At 42.9% G+C, this 27,582-nt stretch overlaps 2 protein-coding genes across 6 annotated transcripts in view; one reads left to right on the top strand and one right to left on the bottom strand.

Annotated features, from left to right (window-relative positions):
* Nucleotides 1–1,229: 1,229 nt before the first annotated feature.
* gtf3c4 (general transcription factor IIIC, polypeptide 4) lies at nt 1,230–21,608 on the bottom strand. The gene is made up of 5 exons (XM_085965529.1): nt 21,198–21,608; nt 17,215–19,029; nt 7,613–7,743; nt 4,717–4,805; nt 1,230–2,440 (listed from the first exon to the last, which is right to left on the bottom strand). Exons 1-5 carry the CDS (start codon nt 21,534–21,536, stop codon nt 2,376–2,378), a joined length of 2,439 nt encoding a protein of 812 aa, XP_085821655.1. The 5' UTR covers nt 21,537–21,608; the 3' UTR covers nt 1,230–2,375.
* Nucleotides 21,609–21,625: 17 nt separating this feature from the next.
* ddx31 (DEAD (Asp-Glu-Ala-Asp) box polypeptide 31) overlaps nt 21,626–27,582 on the top strand; it is a 110,857-nt gene continuing 104,900 nt past the window's right edge. For 3 of the 5 annotated variants that reach the window (XM_085965533.1, XM_085965532.1, XM_085965530.1), the window contains exon 1: nt 21,629–22,040. In XM_085965533.1, coding sequence (XP_085821659.1) covers nt 21,918–22,040 — 123 coding nt within the window. In that variant the 5' untranslated portion in view covers nt 21,629–21,917. Of the gene's footprint in view, nt 22,041–27,582 lie in introns of all 5 variants that reach the window. The other 2 variants (XM_085965534.1, XM_085965531.1) reach the window with 2 other exon arrangements.

The following is a 27,582-nucleotide window of genomic DNA, read 5'->3' as shown; positions in this document are numbered from 1 at the left end:
ACCTGATGTTGCTTTAAAAATCTAAAAAGCAGAATGGCATAGAGTACACAATATACCTGGCAAGCAAGGTGCAGGCCTTTAACATAGCCTACCACAAGTCATATTAGGGTATTTGATTTCAAGAGCGTAATTCTTCTCAAAGGAAGTATGAAGGGTTAGCTCCAGCACTCTGATACTATTTGATTATCATTGCGCTCAGCTGGATTTGCATGGGGAAAATCTTTGATGATAAATTGCTTTGAAAAAAGTTGAGAAAGTGCTCCAGCTAAGCAGAAGCAGCAGTCCAGATCTGAGCTAACCCCCGAGGCAAAACACCCACAAAAATGGCATGACCAACCTCAACAAGGGGTCAAAGATTTCTCACTTGGGTGCAAGATTCCACAACACCCACAAAGAACTGGCGGTCAGCAGAGCTCCTGTTGCTAAAATCCCAAATAGTTTGATCAGATCGAGAGGCGATCCTCCCACTCAACTCCTCACAGGTCCTGAAACCAGACCAATTCAGCCTAGAGAAAAGGCAGCATCTGCACAAGATTGCAATTCTCAATGGATAAAGAGGCTCTCCCACCATTCCAGGGTCTAGTGTCCTTGTTTGTGTTTGAGATTCTCTCTGTGAGTCATCAAATGCATGTGGCTCTATACAAGCTTAGACTAAAGTGGAGAGACCAATAATGGGTCTCTTTCTACTACTATATCTGAAAACAGTAGAGTTAGATTCAACCTCGTATTTTTATACAATATTTATATTAGGGTAATACAATAAGTACATTTGCATTAAATTTAGTCTTAAAGCTTAACACTACACACCGACTCAGTTGTGCATGTTGTAGATAGAGGTTTCCCCAGCAACTATAGGACCCAGTCCCAGAAATAGCTGATCTTCAAAAAACCTTCCAGCTTTTGGTTGGCCTGCTAAAGGCACCATTGCTTATTACATATAGGCAGTATTTAGCTGTTGGCCAACTGGAACTGGTGTGAAGTGTCAGTTATCCAATTCCATGATATTGGCTTTAGAAGCCCATGAACCGATAAATAGTTCCTGCAAGGATACAAATACCCATTAATCCTTTGCCCTTCCAAAATGGAAGGCTACGTGAATACCGTTTTACTATCTGAAATGAGTGCCACTAGGTTTTGCTTCATGGAAGTAATCTGAAAACTAGTGTACGATAATAAAATTGTGCTATTGAACAGCTTCAGCCATACTTAAAAAAAAAAAAAACAGGATGCCCAAGAGACTTTCGTTTATATTTCACAAGATGGTACATTTTATCCAAACAGTAACAGATTTATTGAGAAAACAATTTTTATTGTACAAAAAAAGTAGTTTACGTCTTAAGTTGCGTTCACAAATGTACGCAATAGTTGCAGTCGTTAAACAAAAATTAAAGCAAAACTTTAAAATGTGAAAACATACATTAAATGAAGATGATAGAGAAAGTCTAATGGACTGTCCCAAGCTAGCAACCAACCAGCCTCTTAATGACTGGTACAGATCCTCTGAAGGCCAATAGTGTGTTATTGTATTTCACTTTTCCCAGCCTAACTTTTAAACACAGGGTTACTTTACATTATGGCTGCTACTTGTCCAACTCCAGCCCATCCTGGATTATAGTTCCACTATAGGCCTGATATTTGTGCCATTCATTCACCAGTGGTCAGGAGTACATGTACTGGAACAGGACTTCTAAATACCCTAGCCGCCTTGGATATACCACAACTTCCAACACGTATCACACATTACTCAAATCCTCTAATGGTGAAGTAATATAAAAAGCTTCCTGTTCGTATTGTTCCCAAAGACAACCTTAGAGTCTAGTGTAACTATTCTTGCAGATGCAAAAGTAGGCAAGTGTTCTTCAGAAAATTGTGACATAGGTTAACTTTCAGACAGTTATTTCAATTCATTGTGAAAACTTGATCTGGACAGGCAAGAATTTCACCTGTTCATAACAGATTCTACTTCGAACAGATAGTTTCCTCATTTTTCCTGCACTTCCTATGCTCGACTGTGCTAGAAATATTCCCATTATCTACTGCACTCTTATTCTCAGACTGAAGCAATAATTTACATTCATTTTCTACTCCTGAAGAATAAGGATGAGAACGATTAACATCTGTCCTCTCTCCAATGCCCTTGAAATTCATGAACATGATGTTGGTGGAAAGGTGCAAAGAACCCTCCAATTTTTCTTTTAGTGTCCCATAGAACACAAAGCTGCATCTCTGAACTTCTCTAGATAGGAGACAATGCCACTATCGAATAAACATAATACTCCCCTAGGAGCAGAGTAAATATCTTGAGCATCATCTTCCCAATGCTAAGATACAGATGTGCGCTCTGATCTTCCTTCGTCCGATGGTTTGAAAGTTTATCAGAAGAGAGGAGAGTCGCAGTATGTACACGGACTCTGGAGCAGACGCTTTATCCAATCAGGGTCTGGAATTTGAGAAAAACATTTTCAACAATAGGTCAATTAAAGCAAAGCATCATATCACCAAATAAATATGTTAAATAGAGTGAAATCAAAAAGCTTCCATTTTTGAAAAATTGGTTTTTACAAGACTGATGGTTATTAAATCCAGGTTATAACGACATGTTCAGTTGCCTGAACCCACCACAATCAGACCATTTCCCACCCTAAGTGGCGCAATCGGCAAAATTCAGTAGAATACTGCATGAACCTTGCATGCATTATTGTAAAGATGAGGCCGATTGGCAGGCGATATTATATGCCACAGCGTGCATGAAACCGATCTTGGAAAACTCGTTTAAAGAGAATGCTTTCATTTAACAGTTCAGATCTTAAGAAAAAATTTGTTGTAAAAGAAATATCATGCAGTGGTGATGCATGAATGCTGTGCATCACTGATTCATTCATACAATGCATTGCACCACAGTCTCCAGCTTGCTTTTTAAAAAATAATGTGGAAATGTGTAGAATCTGACAGCCAAATTCAAGGTGGCCTTTCATAGGTTACTGGCAACTCTAGAACTTGTAACTCATCAACTACCCATCTGATTAGAAGTCATTAGTAAAGATAAAATGCTCTGTAGGAGCTCTATCCAGGATCCAAACTTGTGTGAACTAACCTGGGTAGCACTACCAACACATTATATTGTTGAGACGCGATTGTACTGCTGGAGCTGCATGCAGTAGCACTAACTTCTTAATATGTAAAAATACAATCACATCAAAAGTTGACCTGGTTAAGTGTGGTACAGGCAGGTCAATCTTCACATTTCTAGTCCTCAGCAGACTAGGAATTTCAGCCAGCTGTTAATGATGTGGTTCCCACCTCCAAAGTAGCAAGTAAAAATCTCATCTAGACAGTAAGCAACTTAACGGTCCATGCAATCTCAGCGTTCAGCATGAAGTTGTATTTTTGTGGAAAACAGAGGTTTTAAGATGGCCATATTCATTAAGATTTTCTAGCAGAAGCATGAAGTGTAAAATTTGTCCTGATGTTTCTTTTAACACTTCTTGTAAATGAACAAATAAAAAAAAAGCAAAGCAGTTGAGATTTATTTTTTTAAACTCCAGACTTTCAAAAGTTCAGCGAAGTTGAAGTTAACAATTTACAAGATTCCACCACCCCCCCCCCTCTCTGCCTGTTTTTTATTAGGAGTCACATAACATTCCCCAAGCACCAGGGATGTGGTTTGCAACTTTGTGAATGATGCCTTTGAACGTGTAATATCGAAGAACTGCATTGTATCATTTCCCCTCAGTATCCCTGGAGTAAAAACAGCGTACAGCTTGCCATGCGGGAAACGGCAGGGGTAAAGCTATATCCTATCTGCCAGCTGAAGTCTCAGCTTGGTTCAGTTGGTCGCACCCTTCACTTCTGAGCAAGCTCCACTCCAGGACTTGAGCGCATGATCCAGCCTGATACTGCAGTGAAGTGCTGAGGGCGTGTTGCACTGTCACAGGTGCGGTCTTTTGGATGAGATATTGAAGTGAGGCCCCCATCTGCCCGTTCCAGTGGATGGTAGACAGCCCCAGGCACTATTTGAAGAACAGCTGGGAGTTCTCCTTACACTGGCCAACATTCTTCCCCCTAACCAAGACCACCAAAAGCAGATTAATGGTCATTCAGCTCATTAATTGTTTGTAGGACCTGCAGGCAAATGAACTCAGCTGTCAGGTAACTACCTAATAATCACTGAATAATTTATTGCATGCGAGGCATTTTGGAATGTGATGAAAGGTGCTAAATTAATGTACGCTCTTTCTTTATGATGGGCATAGTTTGCTAGTGTATCAGTGAGCTGTACTGCCAGGCTTCACAACAGTTCTATTAGCAACTTCATTTCCTCTATTTTCCTGCAGCAAAAAACAAATTTTGTTTGAAATCACCCATTTATATGAACAATCGTTTTACTTGAAGATGAACGAGGTTAATACTGATAGTCACTTTGAGTTTATCACAGCCAAAGATGTGAAGCACAACACTGACTGCTGTTAATGAACAGTGTCCAACGTTAGAGACATCAGCGACCCGGAACACACACACACTACAACAGAGTGCATCACCACTCCTCCATCTTACAGCTCATATAGAACATGCACTCTCCTCTCTGGTCAATTGAGGATGGACACCAAGCAACAGAACATTCAAGCGCACCTAGTTACATTTATGAAATTTCAAAAACTCAAGACTTTAAAAAATCAGTTGCTTTGAAGGTATTGAACTTTTCTTTAGATAGCTCACCTGAGGGCAACTGCTGTCGAGCAATGCTGTCTTGTAGCAGACATCTGCGATAGGTCAGACTCTGGCAAGCGTGGTACGTCAAAACACATCTGTAAAGTGAATTAGATCATCAAGACGATACTTTACTAATGCACCATTTACATCATTATAGCTTCAGCTCCAGCCCTTAACTCTATTCCACCTACTCAAAAAGAAGACGGGGGCCTCGGTTTAATGTCCCATCTGAAAAAACAGCACCTCCGACAGTGCAGCATTCCCTCAGTGTTGCACTAAAGTGTCAGCGTGGATTATGTGTTCAAATCTCTGGAGTGGGACCTCTTACATCAGTGGCAGGCAAAATATGGCCTGTATCCGGCCCGCCAAGGCCTGGCTTCGAGGCATAATGTCCGCCGCACCGGACCCCTAGCCTGACCCACCTCGCGTAACGTCAGGAGGCGGGTCAGTCTCCGAGGCAGCAGGGGAGTCATAACCAAAAACAGAGGCTGGCAAATCGAAGCTAACGTTAGCTGCATCAGGTTGTCCGCCTCTGTTCCATGGAGGAGCCAGCAGATTTCCAGTTTCATTACCCCCCCACCCCCCCACCCCTCTCCGATCTGCAAGTTACCTGTGAGTCATGGTTTAGCGGTTGTAGCTGGATATTATACAGATGAGGCCCGGTCATCAAAATGGCTGTCCTCAGCGAGGACATTGGACAGGCAGCACCATTGCACCAGCCGCCCGATGTCCACCCAGAATGAAAATCGGCCCCAAGAAGTCCAAGTTCAGCAATCACACAGCAATGTCAAGCATACCCAAGATCCCAGATCAGCTGCAAGAGAAGTATGTACATTCCAGTCTTGCTGATGTGGCAGTTGCAATTGAACATGACTGAATATATGATCTGTGGTGAAGCATATATGCAACTGAACCTTGTATTTATTGAAAATATCAAATTGACCGTATTCAGCTTACTGATGCTTCTTACTGGCAAGAGCATTGTGATAATAAAGGTCTGCAAATCAGTGCTGAATTTGATATTTCCAATAAAATCAACCTAAATGTTTCTCAAATTCAAGAGGTTTCAAGTGTTTTCAATGTAGGGGACCAGACTGGATTATGATAAATATTTGGACAACATCTCCAAGCACATTGCCCGACACAGGATTGTCTTCCACATTACAAGTTGTCTTATTCTCTTCAGCAATGCACATCTTAAAATGAGAGAAAAGGTAGTCACGTTTATTGGTTACTTCCTGCACAATGGACCTCCAGTTTATTCCCATTTGATCACTGCATGTGAAGAGATTACTGCTTTGCTATCAGATCACATGGCAAACGTCAGAATTAAAGCAACTAGGTTGATAAGAGTAGCTCTAACGTTATTAAGGATCAGAACAAAACTGTTGCAGGGAGAAATTAGCTTGGGTTGTGGAAACAGCAGGGGGTAATTTTAACCCAACGCAGGGCGAGAAACTAGAATATGCTCATCAAAGAGATTGTAATCTATTTCATTTGATCATTCATACAGTAAAATGGATTAAACTTTAAAACTGTTAAATAATCTTTCAGAAGTTATTGGTGGGCTAGAAGAGGAAATATTCTGTAGGCTGTTAATACACCAAGGTGCTGAGCAACGAAAGTATAAATAATCAGGAACATTTTATGCTTGGTCTAAGATCATTTAAATGTTATGTCTGGACCAGAAAATCTAGGTCATGCTAAAAATGGAAAAATTATTTTCTACACTTCAATAGTATATTCATTGTGGGGGAAAAAAGAGACAATTAAATATTAGCTCCTTCTCATCCAGGGCCGGGGGAACAAAAATCAAGAAATCTCCAGCCCTAAACAAGTATAGGCCAACCAACATACAGGTTGAGCCTGGAGGTTCTGGAAAAGTTGTTCTTAGCTCTGTTGCCTTATTGATGGATATATCCTAAATCAGAACACCAGGATCTAACAGTATCGGCAACTTGAAAACGAATGGGAATATAGATTTAGACTTTACGGCCCCAATTTTAACTCTCTGTGGATTCCTTGCTCAGGCCAGAGTTAAAAATTACAGTCGGTTCTCAATTATGTCATTGGGCCACAATGTGCATTTGTAAAGAAGGATCCCGTTGGCTCCGGGCGCGTGTCAGGAGAGCAGGTTAAAATTGCAGATGTTGCGATCATGGCGGCTTTCGGACAGGTAAGAGCCAGGGTGATTTTAACTGCCCACCCGTCAGGTTTATGCTGAGCGAGCAGGGTTAAAATTGCCCTCTATATGTGGCCCCCGAGGTTCCATGGCACACACCTATGTGGCCCATGAAGACAAAGGCTTGCACACCCCTATGAAGTATCCATGTTGAGAAAGGGTGGACTATCGAGAAAGTGGTGGCCTATAGAAAATAAACTAAGTGGTGAACGGCCACATAACTAACAAAAAACACAGGTATGGGCTATAATTCTGTTTCCAATATGTATTTAATTTATACCAGTCTGTGCCAATATTCATATGAAAGAAAAGCTCAGGTGTAAGTCATAGCCAAAAGCGGTATTTAAAAAAAAAATTCCAGGGGGAAAAAACAAAGTAAAAATGTTAGTGTCCTCAAAGGCTGCAGAATCAAGTTTTTATCACCGCACCTTTGTACAAAGCTACAAATCTGGCAGAAAGTGTTGCAATCAATGTTCCCGTCAAGCTGCGTGGCCGCACAGCAGTCTGGAGGTCCCGCGCAGGCCGGCTCTTAAATGCGTGGAGATTTGAATGGGCTGCACATCCAAAAAAAAAATTGAAGGGAACATTGGTTGCAATGGCACCATGACTTTTAACTATACAAAATGCATGGCTAACATATGTACGAGATACTCAAATCATCGGTTTACCCTTATAGGATACATACTGTACCTCTAGCATTTGGCTGCTGACAGTGATTACCTGTGCCAAATGTGCCCATTGGGGCAGACAGCCTTGCGTCGATCCGTAAATGGCAGAATCTCTTTACAGAGAGAACAGTGCTCCGGAAACGTCTGTTTGGTCAACTTCTTCAAATTGTGAGAAATCAGAACCTACACCCAAAAGGAAGATAGAGAGAGAGAAATATAAGAATATCAAGCACTCATCACATCAAAAATATAATCCATTACAGAACAAGATTTTTAATTTTTCAGATTTCTTCACATTGCATCCACCAGCTCCAGTAAAGCAATCGCTTTCTCAGTACCAGCGAGAACAAATGATCAAGATTTTTTTTTTTTTTTTAAATAGAAGCTGGCCAAGGTTTCCACTTTGGATGCAATCGGTGATCCAGGTGCAAATTGTGCCCAAAACTGCACTAGTTTAAGAAGTGGTTTTTATCCTCAAGTTTTCGCTCACTCATTTACAGGAAACTCTTTGGTGTCCGGCACAGACGGGACCAGGATGGTGCCGGTTGATTAAAAATTCCGGATGACGGAGAGGGTTATCTACCGAGGCTATTTTTAACAAACAAAAATTTAAAAACCAAGAAATGTGCAGTATACAGTAATTGGACTTCCGACAGTGCCAAGAAGCCGAGTAGTGGCAGTTTGGAGAACTACCCCCACTGACTAACTCAGCCACCGCGGGAGACTCGGACTCGGCAATATTTCCGGTTATTGAGGTGTTGTTTTCAGAGTATGAATTTTGCCGGTTAATAGAGAATTCCAGATATTTAGGTGCCGTTTAAACGACAGTTTCCTATACATATCACCAAATGTAAAATCTGCCATGAACCAGCACACTCTGGCAGCATTTTAGAATACAATTTTTTTTTTTTTTTTTAAATAAAAGTTTTGCATTAAAAAAATTACGATATATTTAAGAGCGGTAACCTGGTGCAGTTTTATTAATACAGCTGAAAATGGGTTTAATCACAAAAAATAAGCATTTTTAATCAGAGCATCTAGTCCACCACTTGTGAGTAACCTGATTTTAAATAACTATACAGAACCATTTACTCCTTACATTGGTGTACAGTCGACAGTTTCTTAATAAATTAAATATATTGAAAAACTTTTAAAACATGCCTATTAATGTCCTTGTGTCTAAAAAAAGCTCAATTTTAAGAGCCTCCTCGAAGACTCGCAAACAGGGCAATTAGCGGAAACTCGCTGTGGTGATTAATTCGATCTTGGGGCGTGGCCAGTTTTGTGGACGGGGCTGGCTTCTTGCATGGTTTTTTTAAAGATCGCGGAAACTTGATCTGAGCTGTACATAATTTGCGCTTGAAATTCCTCGATCTTTTGCGCTGGTTTGACCGACTTCAGGCGAATTGCCTCGCGGAAACTCCAGGCCGCTGTGTTTTAAAGAATGGCAATACCGTAAATTACAAAAGCTTTTGAGTTTTAACATTTTATAATGGAATTGGCTTTTATGGTCCTGAAAGACTGCCTTTCTTCTATATACAGGAAACTCTCGATTTACCAGCACCTAAATAACCGGAAATCTCTGTTAACCGGCAAAATTCAGGAGTCGGTTCAGGTAAGCTTTACTTCATATTAGTGGCCGTTCCTGGATTTGTGGCTGTGTAACCAGGGTTCCTGCACTTGTTGCTAAGCAACAGGGACGCTTGGTCTGTGGCCGGGGTTCCTGCAGCTGTTGCTAAGCAACAGGGAAGCCTGGATTTGTTGCTGTGTACGGAGCTCTCGTACCTTTTAACTATACCTCTCTGTAATCCGGTCCCGGATAAAAGAGAGTTTCTTGTAGTAAGATCCTATAATACTGGTCATGGAAAAAGAGATATATTATACACCGAAGCAACAATAATGATCAACTTGGTTATATTAGTTGTGCCATATAACCAGCATAACCAATAACATATCTATCTACTTGTTTAGTGTTGGTAAAGCTGTGTATCATGTCACTTTTGACTAAAGAAAAAAATGCTCACCACTGGCTGACATTAATAGGTCAGGTAATGGAGCACACAACTGAAGAAGTTATTACACCTGTACGATTGGTTATTCACACCTCACTTCAAAAGATCAGGAGGCAAACCCCTTTCATTTCACTGTGTGCACCATAGACATTCAAGAAGAAAACTGGGACTTAAAACAACAGCGCAGATAGAGACGGCACAAGGAAAAACTTTTTTACGCAACGAGTGGTTAGGATTTAGAATGCACTGCCTGATAGGGAGGCGAATACAGATTGAATAGTAGCTTTCAAAATTGAATTGGATAAATACTTGAAGGAGAAAAAATTGCAGGGATATGGGGAAAGAGCGGGGGAGTGAGACTAACTGGATTGCTCTTCGAAAGAGCCGGCGCAGACTCGATGGGCCGAATGGCCCCCTTCTGTGCTGTACTATTCTATGATTCAGTAATTTTGTATGCAAGCAGGAATACATTCAAGCAGATTTCAAACCCAGCTTAATCTTTCTGCTGTAAACTCAGAAGTCTGATATACAAAATGGAACATCACAACAGTACAGTAGAAGGAGCTCAGTGCAAGTCAAGGCACATTGTTGGAGCATAGTAGGGAGGGTGTATCTAACCCATGGTGCACCTGGCTGGGAATACCGGACTCCAACACCATAAGAACGTGAGAAATAGGAGCAGGAGTAGGCCATTCAGCCCTTCGACCCTGCGCTGCCATTCAATAAGACCAAGGCTGATCTTTGACCTCAACTCCACCCGCCCGCCCGCACTATCCCCATATCCCTTAATATACAGAAGCAAAAAAAAGTAGATGCCATTTTTTATACACTTCTCCCATAAAAGGATTTAGCAATGAGTTTTAAAACAAGATGCATTTGTACAGGTCTAAAAAGCCATAGGCTGTAGCCAATAGTTTGTGGAATGCAAGGACTCTCAGTCTACTTGAATCAGGCAATGAAAGTCAGGCCAGGATGATCCTTATTCATTGGGAGTAAAAGGAACTGGTTCGAGACCCACACCACAGGGGGAGGCAGCTGGTTTTATTGATGAGCCTACTGGCGAATCATGAATGGGGAAGAGGTTAAAGGGACACAAAGAATAGAAGAGAGACAGTCAAGTTTAAACCGGAGATGGTGAGGTGAAAAAGCCTGTGAGCTTGAAGTTAAGGTACAGGAGATCAGTTCTTGCAATTAAAAGTTGTCTAGAAAGTAAAGCTATTGCCAGAAACAAGTCAGCCAGCCCATGAAAGGGACGGGATTTGTTTTCCCATTTTTGAGGACAAAGGAAAGCGAGGTTTGCTTACAGCTGTTACTCTGTAGGTGTCCTTGCTGTCTCTGTAAAATAAAGCAGCTTAACAATTAACATCAGGCCACGTCTCCGTGTACTCCAGTATACCTAAAAGATTGGAGAAGCGCAGCGAGGGCATGTGTGAAAGGGACGATATCCAGTTTGGATCGCAGAGGGTTCCTATTGTTATGCTACTGTATAATTAGGTATGAGGCAGTACGGGCATGCGCCTGAATGTCTGATGCGCGTATCACTTATGGAAATGACCAGCGTTGCTGTACCTGGGAAAATATCTAAGACTCAAAATCGGTAGCAGTGTTTGACAGGGAGGGAGGAGGGAGAGAGAACAAAAATGGAGGAAAAAATTCCCAGCTCAGACTTCTCTTACCTTCATCAGCCAAAAAACATACACCAGAAGGTGGTAGAGAGAAAACGGGGAATTACAGACCGGTAAGCCTGGCATCGGTAGTGGGGAAAATGCTAGAGTCCATTATAAAAGATGTAATAGCAGAGCACTTGGAAAACAGTGACAGGATCGGACAAAGTCAACATGGATTTACAAAAGGTAAATCGTGCTTGACTAATCTACTGGAATTTTTTGAGGATGTAACTGGTAAAATAGATAAGGGAGAGCCAGTGGATGTGGTGTATTTGGACTTTCAGAAGACTTTTGATAAGGTCCCACATAAGAGATTAGCGTGTAAAGTTAAGGCACGGCACATGGGATTGGGGGCAAGGTATTGACTTGGATAGAGAACTGGTTGGCAGACAGAAAGCAAAGAGTTGGAATAAACAGGTCTTTTTCCGAGTGGCAGGCAGTGACTAGTGGAGTACCGCAGGGATCGGTCCTTGGACCCCAGCTATTCACAATATATATTAATGATCTAGACAAGGGAACTAGATGCAATATCTCCAAATTTGCAGACGACACAAAGCTGGGTGGGAGTGTGTGCTATGCGGAGGATGCAGAGAAACTCCAGGATGATTTGGATAGGTTGGGCAAAAACATGGCAGATGCAATATAACGTGGATAAATGTGAGGTTATCCACTTTGGTGGCAAAAACAAAGGCAGATTATTATCTGAATGGCAATAGATTGGGAGAAGGGGAAGTGCAACGAGACCTGGGTGTCCTTGTGCACCAGTCGCTGAAGGTAAGCATGCAGGTGCAGCAGGCGCTTAAGAAAGCAAATGGTATGTTGGCCTTCGTAGCGAGAGGGTTTGAGTACAGGAACAAGGATGTCTTGCTGCATTTGTACAGGGCCTTGGTGAGACCACACCTTGAGTATTGTGTGCAGTTTTGGTCGCCTTATCTGAGGAAGGATGTTCTTGCCATGGAAGGAGTTCAGCGAAGATTCGCCAGGCTGATACCTGGGATGGCAGGAGTGACGTATGAGGAGAGATTGGGCTTATACTCGCTGGAGTTTAGAAGAATGAGAGGGGATCTCATTGAAACTTATAAAATTCTGACAGGACTGGACAGACTAGATGCAGGAAGGATGTTCCCGATGGTCGGGGAGTCCAGAACCAGGGGTCACAGTCTAAGGATAAGGGGTAAGCCATTTAGGACAGAAATGAGGAGGAATTTCTTCACCCAGAGAGTACCATGCTTCTGCCCAATCACCCAACCTGTCCAAATCATCCTGGAGTTTCTCGGAATTCTCTACCACAGAAGGCAGTAGAGGCCAATTCATTAAATACATTCAAGAAGGAGTAGGATACAGGAAACTCTCGATTTACCGGCACCTAAATAACCGGAAATCTCTGTTAACCAGCAAAATTCAGGAGTAGGTTCAGGTAAGTTTTACTTCATATTAGTGGCCGTTCCTGGATCTGTGGCTGTGTAATCAGGGTTCCTGCACTTGTTGCTAAGCAACAGGGACGCTTGGTCTGTGGCCGGGGTTCCTGCACTTGTTGCTAAGCAACAGGGAAGCCTGGATTTGTTGCTGTGTACGGAGCTCTCGTACCTTTTAACTATACCTCTCTGTAATCCGGACTTTGATAAACCGGCACCACGCCGGTCCCGGATAAAAAAAAAGTTTCCTGTATATTTCTTAAGGCTAAAGAGATCAAGGGGTATGGGGAGAAAGCAGGGACAGGGTACTGAATTTGAAAGATCGCACTGAATGGCGGAGCAGGCTCGAGGGGCCGAATGGCCTACTCCTACTCCTATCTTCTATGTTTCTAGAACTGACCGAGTGACAAGTACGTAAACATACAAATTTATGGCTTGCCTAACTTGACCTTTCTTGTGCTGTCTATAAGCAAGACGTTGAATACACATTATATTCTGTTTGACTAGTAGTGGATCTTCTATGGCATTGCTCACAAGTGAATCAATTATGCTGTTTTATAAGGACAATGAGCATTAGAGGGAATAATGGCCAACATATTGTACTGCTAGGGTGATGCTGTCACTGAGCCTACAGAATCGAATTGCTGTTAAGTAAACATTGAGGTATTTCATACACCTGTAAATTACCAAGCGTCAGACATAGAGGCAACAGTATCTCTACTGCTGATGAATTTGTTTGTAGATCCCAAGTGACTGCCTTGGTTTCTTTCTTGCCTCACTACAGTACTAAGATGATGCAGAAATCTGCATGAGACATCATGTGGCCTCTGAAGTATGCACATGTGCAAAGTTCTTCTATTAGCACACTGGCCAGTTTTACAAACAACAGCTATCTCGGAGGCTTAGCAGGCTAAAACTGTCCAGTCAATGCAAAGCAGCAATCGACAAAGTCAATATGATATTGAACTACAAACTGCAAACTAGAAGTCAGAAGAGGTAGTGATCAAACATTATGGTGCTCTGGCCAGATTGCACCTTGAATATTGCGTGCTGTTCTGGCTTCTTGGAAACAAGCACCGGAGACAGCGCAGAGAAGAGCTACAAGGTTGATTCCCTAGTGCAAGAGATCCAAGTCGAGGAAAGGTAGAAAAAATTAGCATTTTCAGTCTAGAAAAGAGGCATTTGATATTATATAAGAGAGTTAAGGGCATGGAAAAAGTAATTCTGGAACATCACTTTAAATCGCGAGTGTAACTAGAGGACACTAGTTCAACTAATAAAAGATAAATTTAGGACTGATATCAGGAAGTTCCCCAATACTCAAAGAACGAAAACGTTTGGAATGGACTTCTGGATAGAGCACTGGAAGCAAAAACTCTGGAATCATTCAATAATCAATTAGATGCTGCAACAGAGGCAGTACTGTTAGGGTCGTTCAGAAATGGATGAACTTAAAGGGTCTAAATGGTCCTCATCTGTAATGACCTTGTATACGGAGGGGGAATATCAGCACATTAATATCAAAAGTGGTCAAGACATAACTTTCAAATATATTGGCCCGGATTTGCAGTCAGCGGCACAGGAACGGTGCTCGCCGATCACTGCGCTTACAGCTGCCCACAGACTTTTCAGGAGCTTTGCACGGCAACTCATCGGGAGTCCGGTACAGCGCGGCGCCCTCTACGGGGATCTGGGACCTGTGAGAGCAGGGCAAGCAACAGCGTGTCTCCGAAACCAATCAGATTGAAGAATCCTCACCAAGACACGCAGAGTCTAAACCACGAAATGCAAGTTAGAATATTTAATTCAATATAAAATCATGTACAGGAAGTGAGAAAAATAAATAAAGATGGGATTGAGAGAGATAGACTAGAAAGAAAAAGCAAATTTTTAAAAAAAAAATTGAATCTCCAACAATAATTAAAATCTGAAGGAATGAGACTCCACAATTTTAAAAGTAAATTTTCAGTGCCAGAGAGGTTGTTTGGCAGTAATTAAGACTTACCACTGTTAAAAATTCACTCACACATGAATGGACAAGCCCTAACTTCTTCTGGTGTGCTTAGTGGTTATCTAGTGAGCAAGTACCGCAACTTCATGCCCTTCGTGTATTTTAATGCCGAGTCTCTTGGCGAGATACTGGTATAGTGCAGCTTGTGGAGGAACAGAGCAACTCGGACAGCAACTTCCTGATTTCCATGTTTAACTGCGCATGTGTGGACGCTGGAAGTTGCTGTCCGATTTACTCCTTAATAACGACGAGCACCGATAGCCTCGCCGTTATTCCTGCCGCAAAATCTGGGCCATTCTCACTCATTCTGAAGGCATATTTAGGGTTAAATATTATACCCAAGTGAGAGTACCCATTGATTCACAAATTTCCAGAATTTCATTGTGCAAACAAGGAGCAGTTCTTTCTGCAGCTAATGAAGTACACAAAGCATTCCTGCAATATTTAGGAGAACAATTTCTCTCTCTCTGACTTTACACAACTAAAAGACCATTTTCCATTCCATTTTAGAATTTTTAAAAGAATGATTTCATTTTGTGGTGCAGAATAAGCAGCCCATTTTCTAAAACTGGCAAGCTTTTGTATACATACAGCTTTCAAGTATGTGTCAAAAGTCAGCGGGGCAGGGGCTGATGGTTCCTTTTTAAATAGCAAATCTACAGAAAATCTAGGCATGAGTTTTACATGCAAAAAAAATCATGTTCAACTTAGAAAACCAGGATTGCTCGAAAAAGGCGAGCACAACAACTTCTCTGCTCTCACTTCAGTCTCTCCCACCACCACATTGCTGGGAATTGTAGCAATCCCATTGGAAGCAGCACACACAATTTCTACAACCGGTAAGACATTTGTAACAGTGGAGAAGGCAGCTTGCTGATTTAAATGAGTCATTGGCTGTTCGGTTTCAATGAAATGTTTTTGTTCTCAAATTTACGGTTAACACCTGCCTCCCCAACAATACCTCTCGTCTCTAGACTTCCTTTCTCAGCTGCAAGAATGGCGATAGCTCATCTTCCGCCACTGATGATCCAGCTTCCTAATTCTCTACCTTCCCATTGAGGTTTTGGTTCTTGCAAGGCACTGCGCCTAGTGATCGACAAACATGTGCATATTATGGAAGGCGGCTTTAAATAAACCCTGGGCTTCAAATTACAAGTATCCTCCTACTGCCGAAAATGCTAGAGCGACTAAGGTGCTTGTTACATACAGTGCGATTAGTGATAATTATGAAGGGACGAAACGGTTCATGGATTGACACGCCAACAGATGTGGTCCAAGACAAATTAAGCTACTTTATTTTTTTTTTCTTTATTGCCATTTACTGACATTTTCAGTACTCCCTACACCAGCAAGAAAACAGTGGTCTGCATTGTACATTATTTCATCCACTGTGCAATAAATTTCATTTGTCACTGTTAAATTTCATTTGCCATCTTAACTGGAGAGTTTAGTTTTTGTAAGGCATCGCACACAAGTGACTGAATAAAGAACTAACAAAAAACTTAAATCAACATTGTAGCCCTATGCAGCACTAGGAACAGGCACATGTATTGAGGCCTAGAGCTTATTTGAAGCAATTTTTAATTGGATAGTTTGGTCAATTTTGTCTCAGTCACTTAATACAGTGGCTACTAGGCAAGTTGAGATACTAACAGGAGGGCTTCAATAAAGAAAAAAATTAAAGACTTGCATTTATATAGCGCCTTTCATGACCACCGGATGTCCCAAAGCACTTTACAGTCAATGAAGTACTTTTTGAAGTGTAGTCGCTGTTGTAATGTAGGAAACACGGCAGCCAATTTGCGCTCAGCAAGCTCCCACAAACGGCAATGTGATAATGACCAGATAATTTTTTTTTTTTTAAATGTGATGTTGATTGAGGAATAAATATTGGCCAGGACACCGGGGATAACTCCCCTGCTCTTCTTCGAAATAGTGCCATGGGATCTTACGGCCACCTGAGAGCGCAGACGGGGCTCTGTTTAGCATCTCATCGGAAAGACGGCATCTCCGACAGTGTAGCACTCCCTCAGCACTGCACTGGAGTGTCAGCCTAGATTTCTGTGCTCAAGTCTCTGGAGTGGGACTTGAACCCACAACCTCTGACTCTGAGGTGAGAGTGCCGTCCACTGAGCCACCGCTGGCACCATATTATTTTTAATGTTAACTCAAACAACAACAGCAAACTCCAAAAAAGAAGAATGTACAGTCCTAGCAGCTTTCCAATGAAAAACATACTGGTGGGGGATTAAAAACAGAAAGTAGTACTTTTATGTTGCAGGACAGAGACATTACTGTGTCTATTTGCACAGATATATTTTGGGGATGTCCAGCAGCCTTGGCGATCCCTCCCTGTTGGGGAAAAATCTAGCATCTCCATTCTTCCCAGTTAGCGAGATAAGTTGGGAATCATAGGTGGCAGAGTTCCAATGGACTCAGTGATTTCCGTAACATATTTAACTTCACATAACTTTTAACGAACGGTGGGGGAGAGATGGGGGAACAGAAGGAAAGAGTTAAACCAAAAAAGCCACCCAAGTGAGACCTACCTTGGCTGTCCGATCATCGTAGCTGGGGTCAGAGGTCAAGAAGTCACAAATGCCTCTGGTCGGGACACTGGTGTTCTCAGTGATCCAGGTGTGAAGATACACTTCACCCAGAACCCGTTTCATGTGTTCACGTGTCAGGTGGAGCTCCACTACTTCAATCTTAGTCTGAATCGCATTCAATTTCCTCAAAATCCTCTCTCGAATCTGCTCTTCAGTGTTGCCTCCTTTCGGGTCCACTGTCAAGTCCTCTGCTTGACTCCCAACCCCTCCACTTGGTGGATTACCTTTTGCACTCGTCTCTGCCTCATCTGGCTGTCGACTATCCTCGCCTGACAATGCAGAGTTGTCACAAAGCAGAATCTTTGACTCACGAGGACTTGGTCTCCAAAGTGCTTCAGAGGGTGCCTTCTGTAGGGTCTGAAATAAAATCTTTAAGAGAAAAAGTCTTAACCGCCATAAGTAGTTAGATGGATTAGTCTGGAGCTTATGGTCTAGTGCTTCATCGAGTTCTGGAGGAATAAGTTTTTCAGTCAACACTCGCCAGCGTACAAGGTCAAGTAAGTCCACCTGTTTGAATAAATTGTGGATGGAAGACTCTAAAATCTTAGAAGCTGCTTCTTCTGGAGTTTTTAATGTGATAAACTGCACCTGGTACGTGCGGCTGGCTGGATGGAGGCCATTATTTATACCCTCTGCTGTCACAAGAGCTAGGTATGCATCATTGGGGCTGAGACATATCCCATGAAGCCTCACTGAGCCAATCGACTCTGGCAATTTGATTAAGATATGATCAAACTTCACCGCGACATCTGTGAAGACAGGAGTCAGCTTTTGGATAGTTCCATCAACAGAGCATGTATAAAAACTCCCAGTTTGCTTGTTGGCTGTCAGAGACACAATGGGAAGCGTGTGGAGGCCTGTCACATGAGAATTGTGAACATTCAGTCCAGCTTTGGATATCAGTAGCAGGCACCAGAAAACATACGTTCCTCTGGCTGCTACGACCAAGCTGCAGCTGCACTTCTGATAAGGGTGGTAGAGAGAGATACATTTAATATTGTGCACAGGTAACTGATCCATCTCTTGCCAAAGAACCACTGGTTGTCTGAGAGTGAAGTATCCTTTCACTGCTTTTAAGTTGACTGGCAGAATCTTAACAGGTCCTTTGGAACTGCCAACAATCAACCCGCTCATTTTGCGACTGCCATGCTCATATTCCCACCATGACAGAACACTTGGGTCATTAATACCTGATTCAATGGTACTGCACGCAATGATAGAATCTTTGCCATGAAATGGGATCAGAAATTGCCATATAACAACATCGCCATTTTCAAGTAGGACGGCCAACAGCACAGTGCCCACATCTTCACACTCATTGTTGGCTTTTACACGCTGGGTGTTGCAGATACTGGACCATTCCATTCGAACAGGAGTCTGCATATAATGTCTCCTTTGGAATTCAGAAAAATTCTTCAACTCCCCACTCAGATCCGCATCCAAATGCCCGTATTTGTTCTCGTACAGCATCTCACCATACACTTCTGTAATATCCAAGGCTGGCGTCCACTGCAATCTATTCACATTCACCTGGATGGACAGTCTATTGTCCAGTGTCAAAGATGCCAATAGACACCTTCCATTGAGGTCACAGCCCAAGGGAGACCAGCTGGTAAATTTAAACCCTCGCAATGGCGATAAGGCCCCCCCTTCAGGATTAAAGACCCTGTCCATCATTAGGGAGTGACTTAGAGTTGGATCTTTCTTATTCAGGAACGTGTCCTTGCAGCCACTTACTTCTGCCTGAGAGCCAACCTTAAAATACAGAAAATATAACAATTAGCATTTTCTTTCAGCATGAAAATTATTCTTGTGAAATGAATAGAATTATTTATAGAATGAATGTTACAGTAAACATAACTTATGGGTATACTGCTACAGTCAAACAGTAATATGAAATAATTAGTTGCTGTCAAATACCAGTCATTTTAAACCATAGATTCATTTCAAGTCTCAAAATTCCGTTTGGGACTTGTTCACTGAAGTGTTGAAATAGGGATTTTCCCCACCTTATGTTAAAAAAAAACACCTTGGTAAATTGCAGCTAGAAAATGTTTATAGTGCAAGTACAACAACAACTTGCACCCCTCAAAGAACATTTCAAAACACTCTACAAAGGGAAGGGGACAATGCCAAACAGGAAACCAGAAAGATTAAAGGTGCGAGGAAAAGGGTTAGAAAACAGTTGAAGAGTTAGGTTCTTAGGAGGCTTTTGAAAGAAGGCAGAAAGGTAGCAAGATGAAGTAGCTTTGGAAGGAAGTTCCAAAGAGCAGGGACGTGGTGGCTAAAAGATGATAGCTTTCGATAGTGGTGCAGACAACAAACGGCAATCTAGTGTCAGAGGGTGAGGGCTAGGACATATAGCTGGAGAAGTGAAGTGAAACCAATATACTAGGAGGCAGAGATCTAGTGAAGCTTGGCTAGGATGGGAATGATGGACATTTCTACAAGAGGGAACTTGGACTGGAGGATTTTGGATTAACTGAGATTTGTAAATGGCAAAGGAGAAGAGGCCAGGGTGAAGAACTTTGGGGAAGTTAATCCTTAAGGAAACTAGGGTGCACGCTGTATTATTTTACATATATGCCCTTTATTTTAACAGGCTTAAAATTTCATATATAAATTTCATATAATGTGATATGAATTGGGAACCAGTTTGTCATGTAGTTATTATTTTAGGAACATAGGAACAGGAGTAGGCCATTCAGCCCCTCGAGTCTGTTCCGCCATTCAATGAGATCATGGCTGATCTGTATCCTAACATCATGTACCCGCCTCGGCTCCATATCTCTTAATACCCTTGGCTAGCAAAAATCTAGCGATTTCAGATTTAAAATGATTAATTGAGCTAGCATCTACTACTTTTTGTGGGAGTCCCACACTTCTACCACCTTTTGTATGAAGAATTGTTTCCTAACTTCTCTCCTGAATGGCCTATACTCCCCCGCCAGCAGAAAAAAATTTCTCCCTACCCCATCAATCCTTTTCAAAATCCTAAAACCGCAATCAAATCACCCCTTAACCTAGTATATTTCAGAGAATACAAGCCAAGTTTATGTAACCGCTCGTAATAATTTAACCCTTGGAGCCCTGATAACATTTTGGTGAATCAGCACTCAGCCATTCTAAGGCCAATATCTCCTTTCTAAGGTGCAGTGCCCACCTTAGTTTGATCTGAAATCTTTATATTAAAATATAAGCAGCTGATTATAATTCTTACAAAAATCATGACCCCTTCCCCCAACTAATCATCAAATCAATCATATTGAAAAACTAGGGTGATAGCATTCAGTCACATTGCCTTTGAACTCTGATTATGTTCACAGATACCCAAAGAGAGCGGTGACCATAAAAATAGAATATTGTTCCTGTCTGCACCAGCATCAAACTCGGCAAATCAGGTACAATGGATTGAAAGTAACGCATTCCTGGAGTACCCAATAGCAACATCAGTTTGGCCGTGTACTGGGAACTGTGCCATAAAAGTATTCAACCCTGTAAGAGCACTCTTAATCGGTTTTCAAATCCCGACAAAACGAAATTCAAATCAAAAAAATTCCCGCGGTAAACTGCTAGAATTCACGCCCAGTACACCCCTTTTAATGATCCTAAAGCAACTCGACTATCATTTTAAATCTAGTTGCTATCGAATTCCTACCTAAAGTGCAACACAAGTTTATTGAGCTGGAAAAAGAGTGATTTTTTTTTACAAGTTGTATTTATTATAGCGCCTTTAACATCTCAAGGCGCTTCACAGGAGTGTTATAAAGCAAAAAATGCTTTCTCAAGAGTTATGCTTTTTTAAAAAGAAGCAGAATCAAGTGGTGCATCTGACTGGAGAGATAGTAACTGATCTCTCTCGAAAAGGAATGCAGAGAGGCTGCGGAGGTGCTGCTTCCCTTCGTCTGCCTGCGAGGAATTACCTTCAGGGAGCAGCTCTGGCTGGGCGCGGGCACCGAGGTCCTGTGGATCACCATGTCCAGCCCGTTGTTGTGGATGTCGCAGATCTGCTCCAGGACGTAGATGTTCTTGCCGGTGGTGATGGAGAGCCGGTTGTCCTCGGACCAGCCGAGCGGCTCAGGGCCGCTCACCGGGTACTGGAGCTTGACGCTGGGCTCCCGCTTGCTTGTCAGCACGACCCCGCCGGCCGGGCCAGGACCAGGGGCACCGCCGTTCTTTTTCTTCGCGGGGGCCGCTGATGCCGCCGCCGCCGCCATCTTAAAGAAACACAACCGCCGCTCCCGGACGTGACGCCGAAACATGGCGACAGCTTGCACCAAGAGGCCCCCCACCCCCCCTAGCAACCAGGGCGCCCGCTTCCATTGCCTGATATCACCAACCGACTAAAAACTTCAAAGAGCAATAATCCCGCTTGAAAGAGCAGCAAACACCATTTGCGTGGAAACAAACTTGCAAACTGCCGAAAAGTTTATGACTTTATATTTAATGTGGTTTGTTGGTGAAGTAAATCATCTTTGTCATTATTAGAAGTTGAAGAAACACGCGTTTTCACGGCCGCCGATGTTTTGCTGCCCTGGCGGTAGGCTCCGGGTTCCTCACGTGTCGCTGGTGTGCTTGAGAAGCTGCAGCTCCCGGAGTTTGTCCGCATCCAGCGAGCTTTACATTTAACATTAATAACCGACATGGCTGCTGCTGGTGATGATGGTTTGATGTTAAACATTACCAACAACCCCAAAGCACCCGTTTTCAATCAAGGAAAGAAAAAGATCGATCAGCGCAAGCCTCTGAGAAATGCAGCAAGTTGGGTAAGGTGTATTCCATGTGAATTCTGCCCAGTCTTTCATTGGCCGTGTTCTGCCAGTATTAAGAATGAGTATTGCTGTAAGTGATGGCAAAAGTGGCTACAGAGCAGCTAAGTTGGGTTGAAGAGTATTTTCTTTCAAGTGAGTTTGTTGTATGCAAGGAATGGTGGCTGATTTGTATGTTTGGTTTTGGTCTCTGAGAACAGCGTTGTGGCATTTTCACCATGTTTAGAGATGAAGGCACTTCGGCCCATCCACCTAAACAACCCAACACTCCAGTCATTGCTGCATCTAGTTGTTTCTTAACTGATTTTTTACGGTTTTTGCTTCTGCCACTCTGTTTGGAAGTCTGTTCCAATTGTTGATCACTTGCTGTGTGAAGAAGAATAGAAACATAGAAGATAGGAGCAGGAGTAGGCCATTCGGCCCCTTGAGCCTGCTCCGCCATTCAATGAGATCATGGCTGATCATCCAAATTTAGTACTCTGTCCCTGCCTTCTCCCCATATCCCTTGATCCCTTTAGCCTTAAGAAATATATCTAACTTCTTCTTGAATATATTTAATGAATTGGCCTCCACTGCCTTCTATGGTAGAGAATTCCACAGGTTCACCACTCTCTGGGTGAAGAAATTCCTCCTCATCTCTGCCCTAAATGGCTTACCCCTTATCCTGTGACCCCTGGTTCTGGACTCCCCCGCCATCGGGAACATCCTGCATCTAGTCTGTCTAGCCCTGTTAGAATTTTATAAGTTTCAATGAGATCCCCTCTCATTCTTCTAAACTCCAGCGAATATAAGCCCAATCAACCCAATCCTCATACGTCATTCCTGCCATCCCAGGTATCAGTCTGGTGAATCTTCGCTGCACTCCCTTCATGGCAAAAACATCCTCAGATAAGGCGACCAAAACTGCACACAATACTCAAGGTGTGGTCTCACCAATGTTCTGATATAATTCCTAAAGTTCACCTTTTACTAGTTTGAACCCACATCCCATTGTTCTACTTCCATCTTTTAATTTAAACTAGTAATAATCTTTCCCATAACCTTTATTATCATAAGTACTCTATACGATCACCTCTCAGGTGCCTCATTTCCAGGGTGAAAAGCCTAAATCTCTCCAGTTTTTCCTCATAACTCAAGACACCTGACATGAGGGACCAGCCTGGTAGCTCTTCTCTGCACTGCCTCCAGTACTTGAATGTCTCCTTTGTTTCTCGGCAACCAGACCTCGACACATTGCTCAAGGTGTGGTGTGACCAGAGCATTGTACTTCCTTTAACTTGTAATAAAAACATAAATTGCTGGAAATACTCAGCAGGTCAGGCAGCATCTGTGGAGAGAGAAACAGTTAACGTTTCAGGTTGATGACTCTTCGTCAGAACTGTAAAAAGTTGGAGATGGAACAGGTTTTTAAGCAAGCATAGGGGATTGGAAAGGGGGAGTGCCACCTGGCAGCTATCTCTTGCCCTGCCAGTACACTTCACACCTCATCTCAGCCTATTACCATCTCGTCTGGCTTCGAATACCTTTTATTGTCTCTTCTACTTCTTTTGTCTCTTTCACTTCTTTTGTCTGATCGCAGCCCTGCCTTCGATCTATTTTCTTTTCTTTCCAGTTTTGAAGAAGGGTTCGACCCGAAACGTCAACTCAAATTTCTCTCCACGGATGTTGCCTGACCTGCTGAGTTTTTCCAGCATTTTCTGTTGTTATTTAGGGGCAGGGGTTATGGTCTGAAATTGTCGAACTCGATGTTTAGTCCAGAAGGCCGTATGTAAAGTGCCTAATTGAAATATGAGGTGCTGTTCCTCGAGCTTACGTTGAGCTTCATTGAAACAGTGTAAGAGGCCAAGGACGGAGAGGTCAGAGTGGGAGTGGAGCGGAGAATTAAAGTGACAGGCAACCGGAAGTTCGGGGTCACCCTTACGGACTGAACGGAGGTGTTCCGCAAAGTGGTCACCCAATCTGCGTTTGGTCTCCCCAATGTAGAGGAGACCGCATCGTGAGCAGCGAATACAGTATACTAAATTGCAAGGAGTACAAGTAAATCGCTGTTTCACCTGTAAGGGGTGTTTGGGGCCCTGGACAGTGGGAATATGTGAAGAGAGCTACAGAGTTAACGTTTCAGGTCGATAACCTTTCGTCAGAACTGACTGGTATTCTCCTGTTTTGGCTCGGTGGTTAAACATTCTGTTGGCATTGTTGATTGCCGCTTTGCATTGGCTGGACATGTTGTGTAGACTAAGACGCCTTGGTTTCTTTCAACTTCACCTTTTACTATTTCACCACCATTCATGAAATACTCCCAGGCCACCTGCCTTTTCTGCAGCCTAGAGGAGTCTGCGTTCCATGTTTATATTCAGTGTGAGAGGTTGCAGCCCCTCTTCCATTATTTAAAGGGGCTGCTCCTCGATTTTTGGCTGCACTTCAGTCCCGCGCTCCTGACCTTCGGTCACCCGGTGCGGAGGGGAGCGGGCGGGTCGGAGGACCTCCTCGTAGGACTGCTCCTGGGCCTGGCCAAAGTGGCCATTAACAGGTCCAGGCAGCGGGCGGTTGAGGGGGTCGTCCGGCCTGATTGCCTGCCTCTCTTCCGCGGCTATGTTTGCGCCCGGGTGGCCCTGGAGATGGAGCATGCGGTGTCTGCCGGCATGCTCGGGGCCTTCCGAGACAGCTGGGCGCCGCGGGGACTGGAGTGCATCGTCTCCCTGGGCAATGTAATTTTAATTTAATTTGCTAAGTTTTATTTTAAGTTCTGTTTAATTTACAGTTAAGTGGTTCTAACCAAAAGAGGACCCCGGGCAATGTAATTTTAATTTGATTTGATAAGTTTTATTTTAAGTTCTATTTAATTTACAGTTAAGTGGTTCTAACCAAAAGAGGACCATTCATGAAATATGCTCGTGCTCATTTTTCCTTACACTTGCATGCATTAAATTTCATCTGCCATTGCCTGGCACACTCGCACATCTGCTTTTGTTTTGTTTTTCTCATTCTGTAGTGTTTGGGCTGGGTTTTTTTCCCACTGCCCCTCAGAGTGTCGGTATGGTACCATCTGCAAATGTAGCCAGTTTGCAATGAGTTTTAGAATCCAAGTCGTTGATGTAAATTAGAAGCTGTAGTGAAAGATAAGAAAGAACTTACATTTATTTATATACTGCTTTTCATGACCTCGGGACATCCTAAAATGCTTCGCGGCCAATGAAATATTTTGGAAGTGCAGATGCTGTTGCAACATAAGGGAACGTGGCAACCAATGTGCGCACAGCAAGGTCCCACAAACAGCAGTGAAATAAATCACCAGATAATCTGTTTTACTGATGTTGTTTAAGGGATAAATATTGGCCGGGACAGGCACCCTGATCAGTTCTTATCCCCACCCTGACATCACCCCTCTAACTAGTATCTGGGGTTTTCTATCCTTCCTCCAGTTTCTTATCCATATCCAGGTTTTTTCCTGAATCAACACTGCTTTGAGGTTAATTAGTAATATTTCATGTAGAACTTCATCAAATGCCTTTTGGAAGTCTAAATACACAACGTCATAGGGTTTACCAATTTTCTCGATCCAATTTTCTCAGCTGACACTGGTGACCCTTACAGAGCTCCGCTTGTAACCCTCCGGTTCTTCATGTTAAAGCGGAGACCATGCACGGGTCATAGATACATAGAAGATAGGAGCAGGAGTAGGCCATTCGGCCCCTCGAGCCTGCTCCGCCATTCAATGAGATCATGGTTGATCATCCAAATTCAGTACCCTGTTCCTGCCTTCTCCCCATATCCCTTGATCCCTTTAGCCTTAAGAAATATATCTAACTCTTCCTTGAATATATTTAATGAATTGGCCTCTACTGCCTTCTGTGGTAGAGAATTCCACAGGTTCACCACTCTCTGGGTGAAAAAATTCCTCCTCATCTCTGTCCTAAATGGCTTACCCCTTATCCTTAGACTGTGACCCCTGGTTCTGGACTCCCCGACCATCGGGAACATCCTTCCTGCATCTAGTCTGTCTAGTCCTGTTAGAATTTTATAAGTTTCAATGAGATTCCCTCTCATTCTTCTAAACTCCAGCGAGTATAAGCCCAATCGACCCAATCTCTCCTCATACGTCACTCCTGCCATCCCAGGTATCAGCCTGGTGAATCTTCGCTGCACTCCTTCCATGGCAAGAACATCCTTCCTCAGATAAGGCGACCAAAACTGCACACAATACTCAAGATGTGGTCTCGCCAAGGCCCTGTACAACTGCAGCAAGACATCCTTGTTCCTGTACTCAAACCCTCTCGCTACGAAGGCCAACATACCATTTGCCTTCTTAACCGCCTGCTGCACCTGTATGCTTACCTTCAGCGACTGGTGCACAAGGACGCCCAGGTCTCGTTGCACTTCCCCTTCTCCCAGTCAACAGGCTATTTCACCATAGAGGGTCTCGCAGCTGATCCTGATCTTGTCCTTATCTGATGCCCACATGGACTTTCCAGTAGGAGTTACTGAATAGCAATCAGGAGCAGGAATCCTGCCTGAGTTTCCCCCCCCCCCCCCCCGGCCCCTCCTTCGTCCAGAGGCGCTGACCTGGCTGAGGTCAGCAATCTCAGCACAGACCAGCGAATGAAACCATGTCATTTCACAATGAGATTACTTTCATTCTGTTGATGCATTACAACAGACACGTCCACTGAACCTTCTAAATTAAACATGCAACACAAGAATGAAGGAAAACTTAAAAAATGCCATTTTCTTCTAAATAATTGTTTCTATCCTTGCTGTCATCCTTTTCTATTAACAAGTCTGGTTTTCTCTTTGTGATCTCATCTCTCTCTACTGTTGGGAATTATCTGTCTGTATTAAAAATCTTGGGTCAGTAATTCTGTCATTGTTTTTTACTGGAGTGAGCCAGTCCTGTTGCCAATTAGTCTGTGATGTTACTTGGTTAGCACGGACCACTCAAATGCCCACATAAGCACGTAATGCAGCTGTTTTGTTTCCTACTTAGCTTTCTACTTTTAAATTATTGGGAGACAGAAAGAGAGCAAAAGTGGTTATACTACTAGCAGGACTAGACAGACTAGATGCAGGAAGGATGTTCCCGATGGCGGGGGAGTCCAGAACCAGGGGTCACAGTCTAAAGATAAGGGGTAAGCCATTTAGGACTGAGATGAGGAGGAATTTCTTCACCCAGAGAGTGGTGAACCTGTGGAATTCTCTACCACAGAAGGCAGTTGAGGCCAATTCATTAAATATATTCAAGAAAGAGTTAGATATATTTCTTAAGGCTAAAGGGATCAAGGGATATGGGGAGAAAGCAGGGACAGGGTACTGAATTTGGATGATCAGCCATGATCTCATTAAATGGCGAAGCAGGCTCGAGGGGCCGAATGGCCTACTCCTGCTCCTAGCTTCTATGTTTTTATGTGAAAGCTGAGAGACAAAGATTGTATTTTACTTTTGTCCACCCACACACAATCAGCTAGTTATTTAACTTTTTTTTAACCATCACTTTGCTCTTAATTTCATTCTCCCAACTCCTTTGGTGACACTCCTGACTGCT

This window comes from Somniosus microcephalus, chromosome 23 (assembly GCF_052327205.1).
Source record: "Somniosus microcephalus isolate GS21.2 chromosome 23, FLI_Smic_1.0, whole genome shotgun sequence".
NCBI classification, from domain to species: Eukaryota; Metazoa; Chordata; class Chondrichthyes; order Squaliformes; family Somniosidae; genus Somniosus; species Somniosus microcephalus.
This window is presented reverse-complemented; position numbering and strand designations above follow the sequence as displayed.

Excerpts from the sequence above, each read along its gene's own strand:
- gtf3c4 (XM_085965529.1), bottom strand. The coding sequence starts at position 21,536 with ATGTTTCGGCGTCACGTCCGGGAGCGGCGGTTGTGTTTCTTTAAGATG. Across the intron at positions 19,030-21,197 it reads GCCAGAGCTGCTCCCTGAAG|GTTGGCTCTCAGGCAGAAGT; the intron begins GTAATTCCTCGC and ends CTGTATTTTAAG. Across the intron at positions 2,441-4,716 it reads TCGACAGCAGTTGCCCTCAG|ACCCTGATTGGATAAAGCGT; the intron begins GTGAGCTATCTA and ends CTCAAATTCCAG.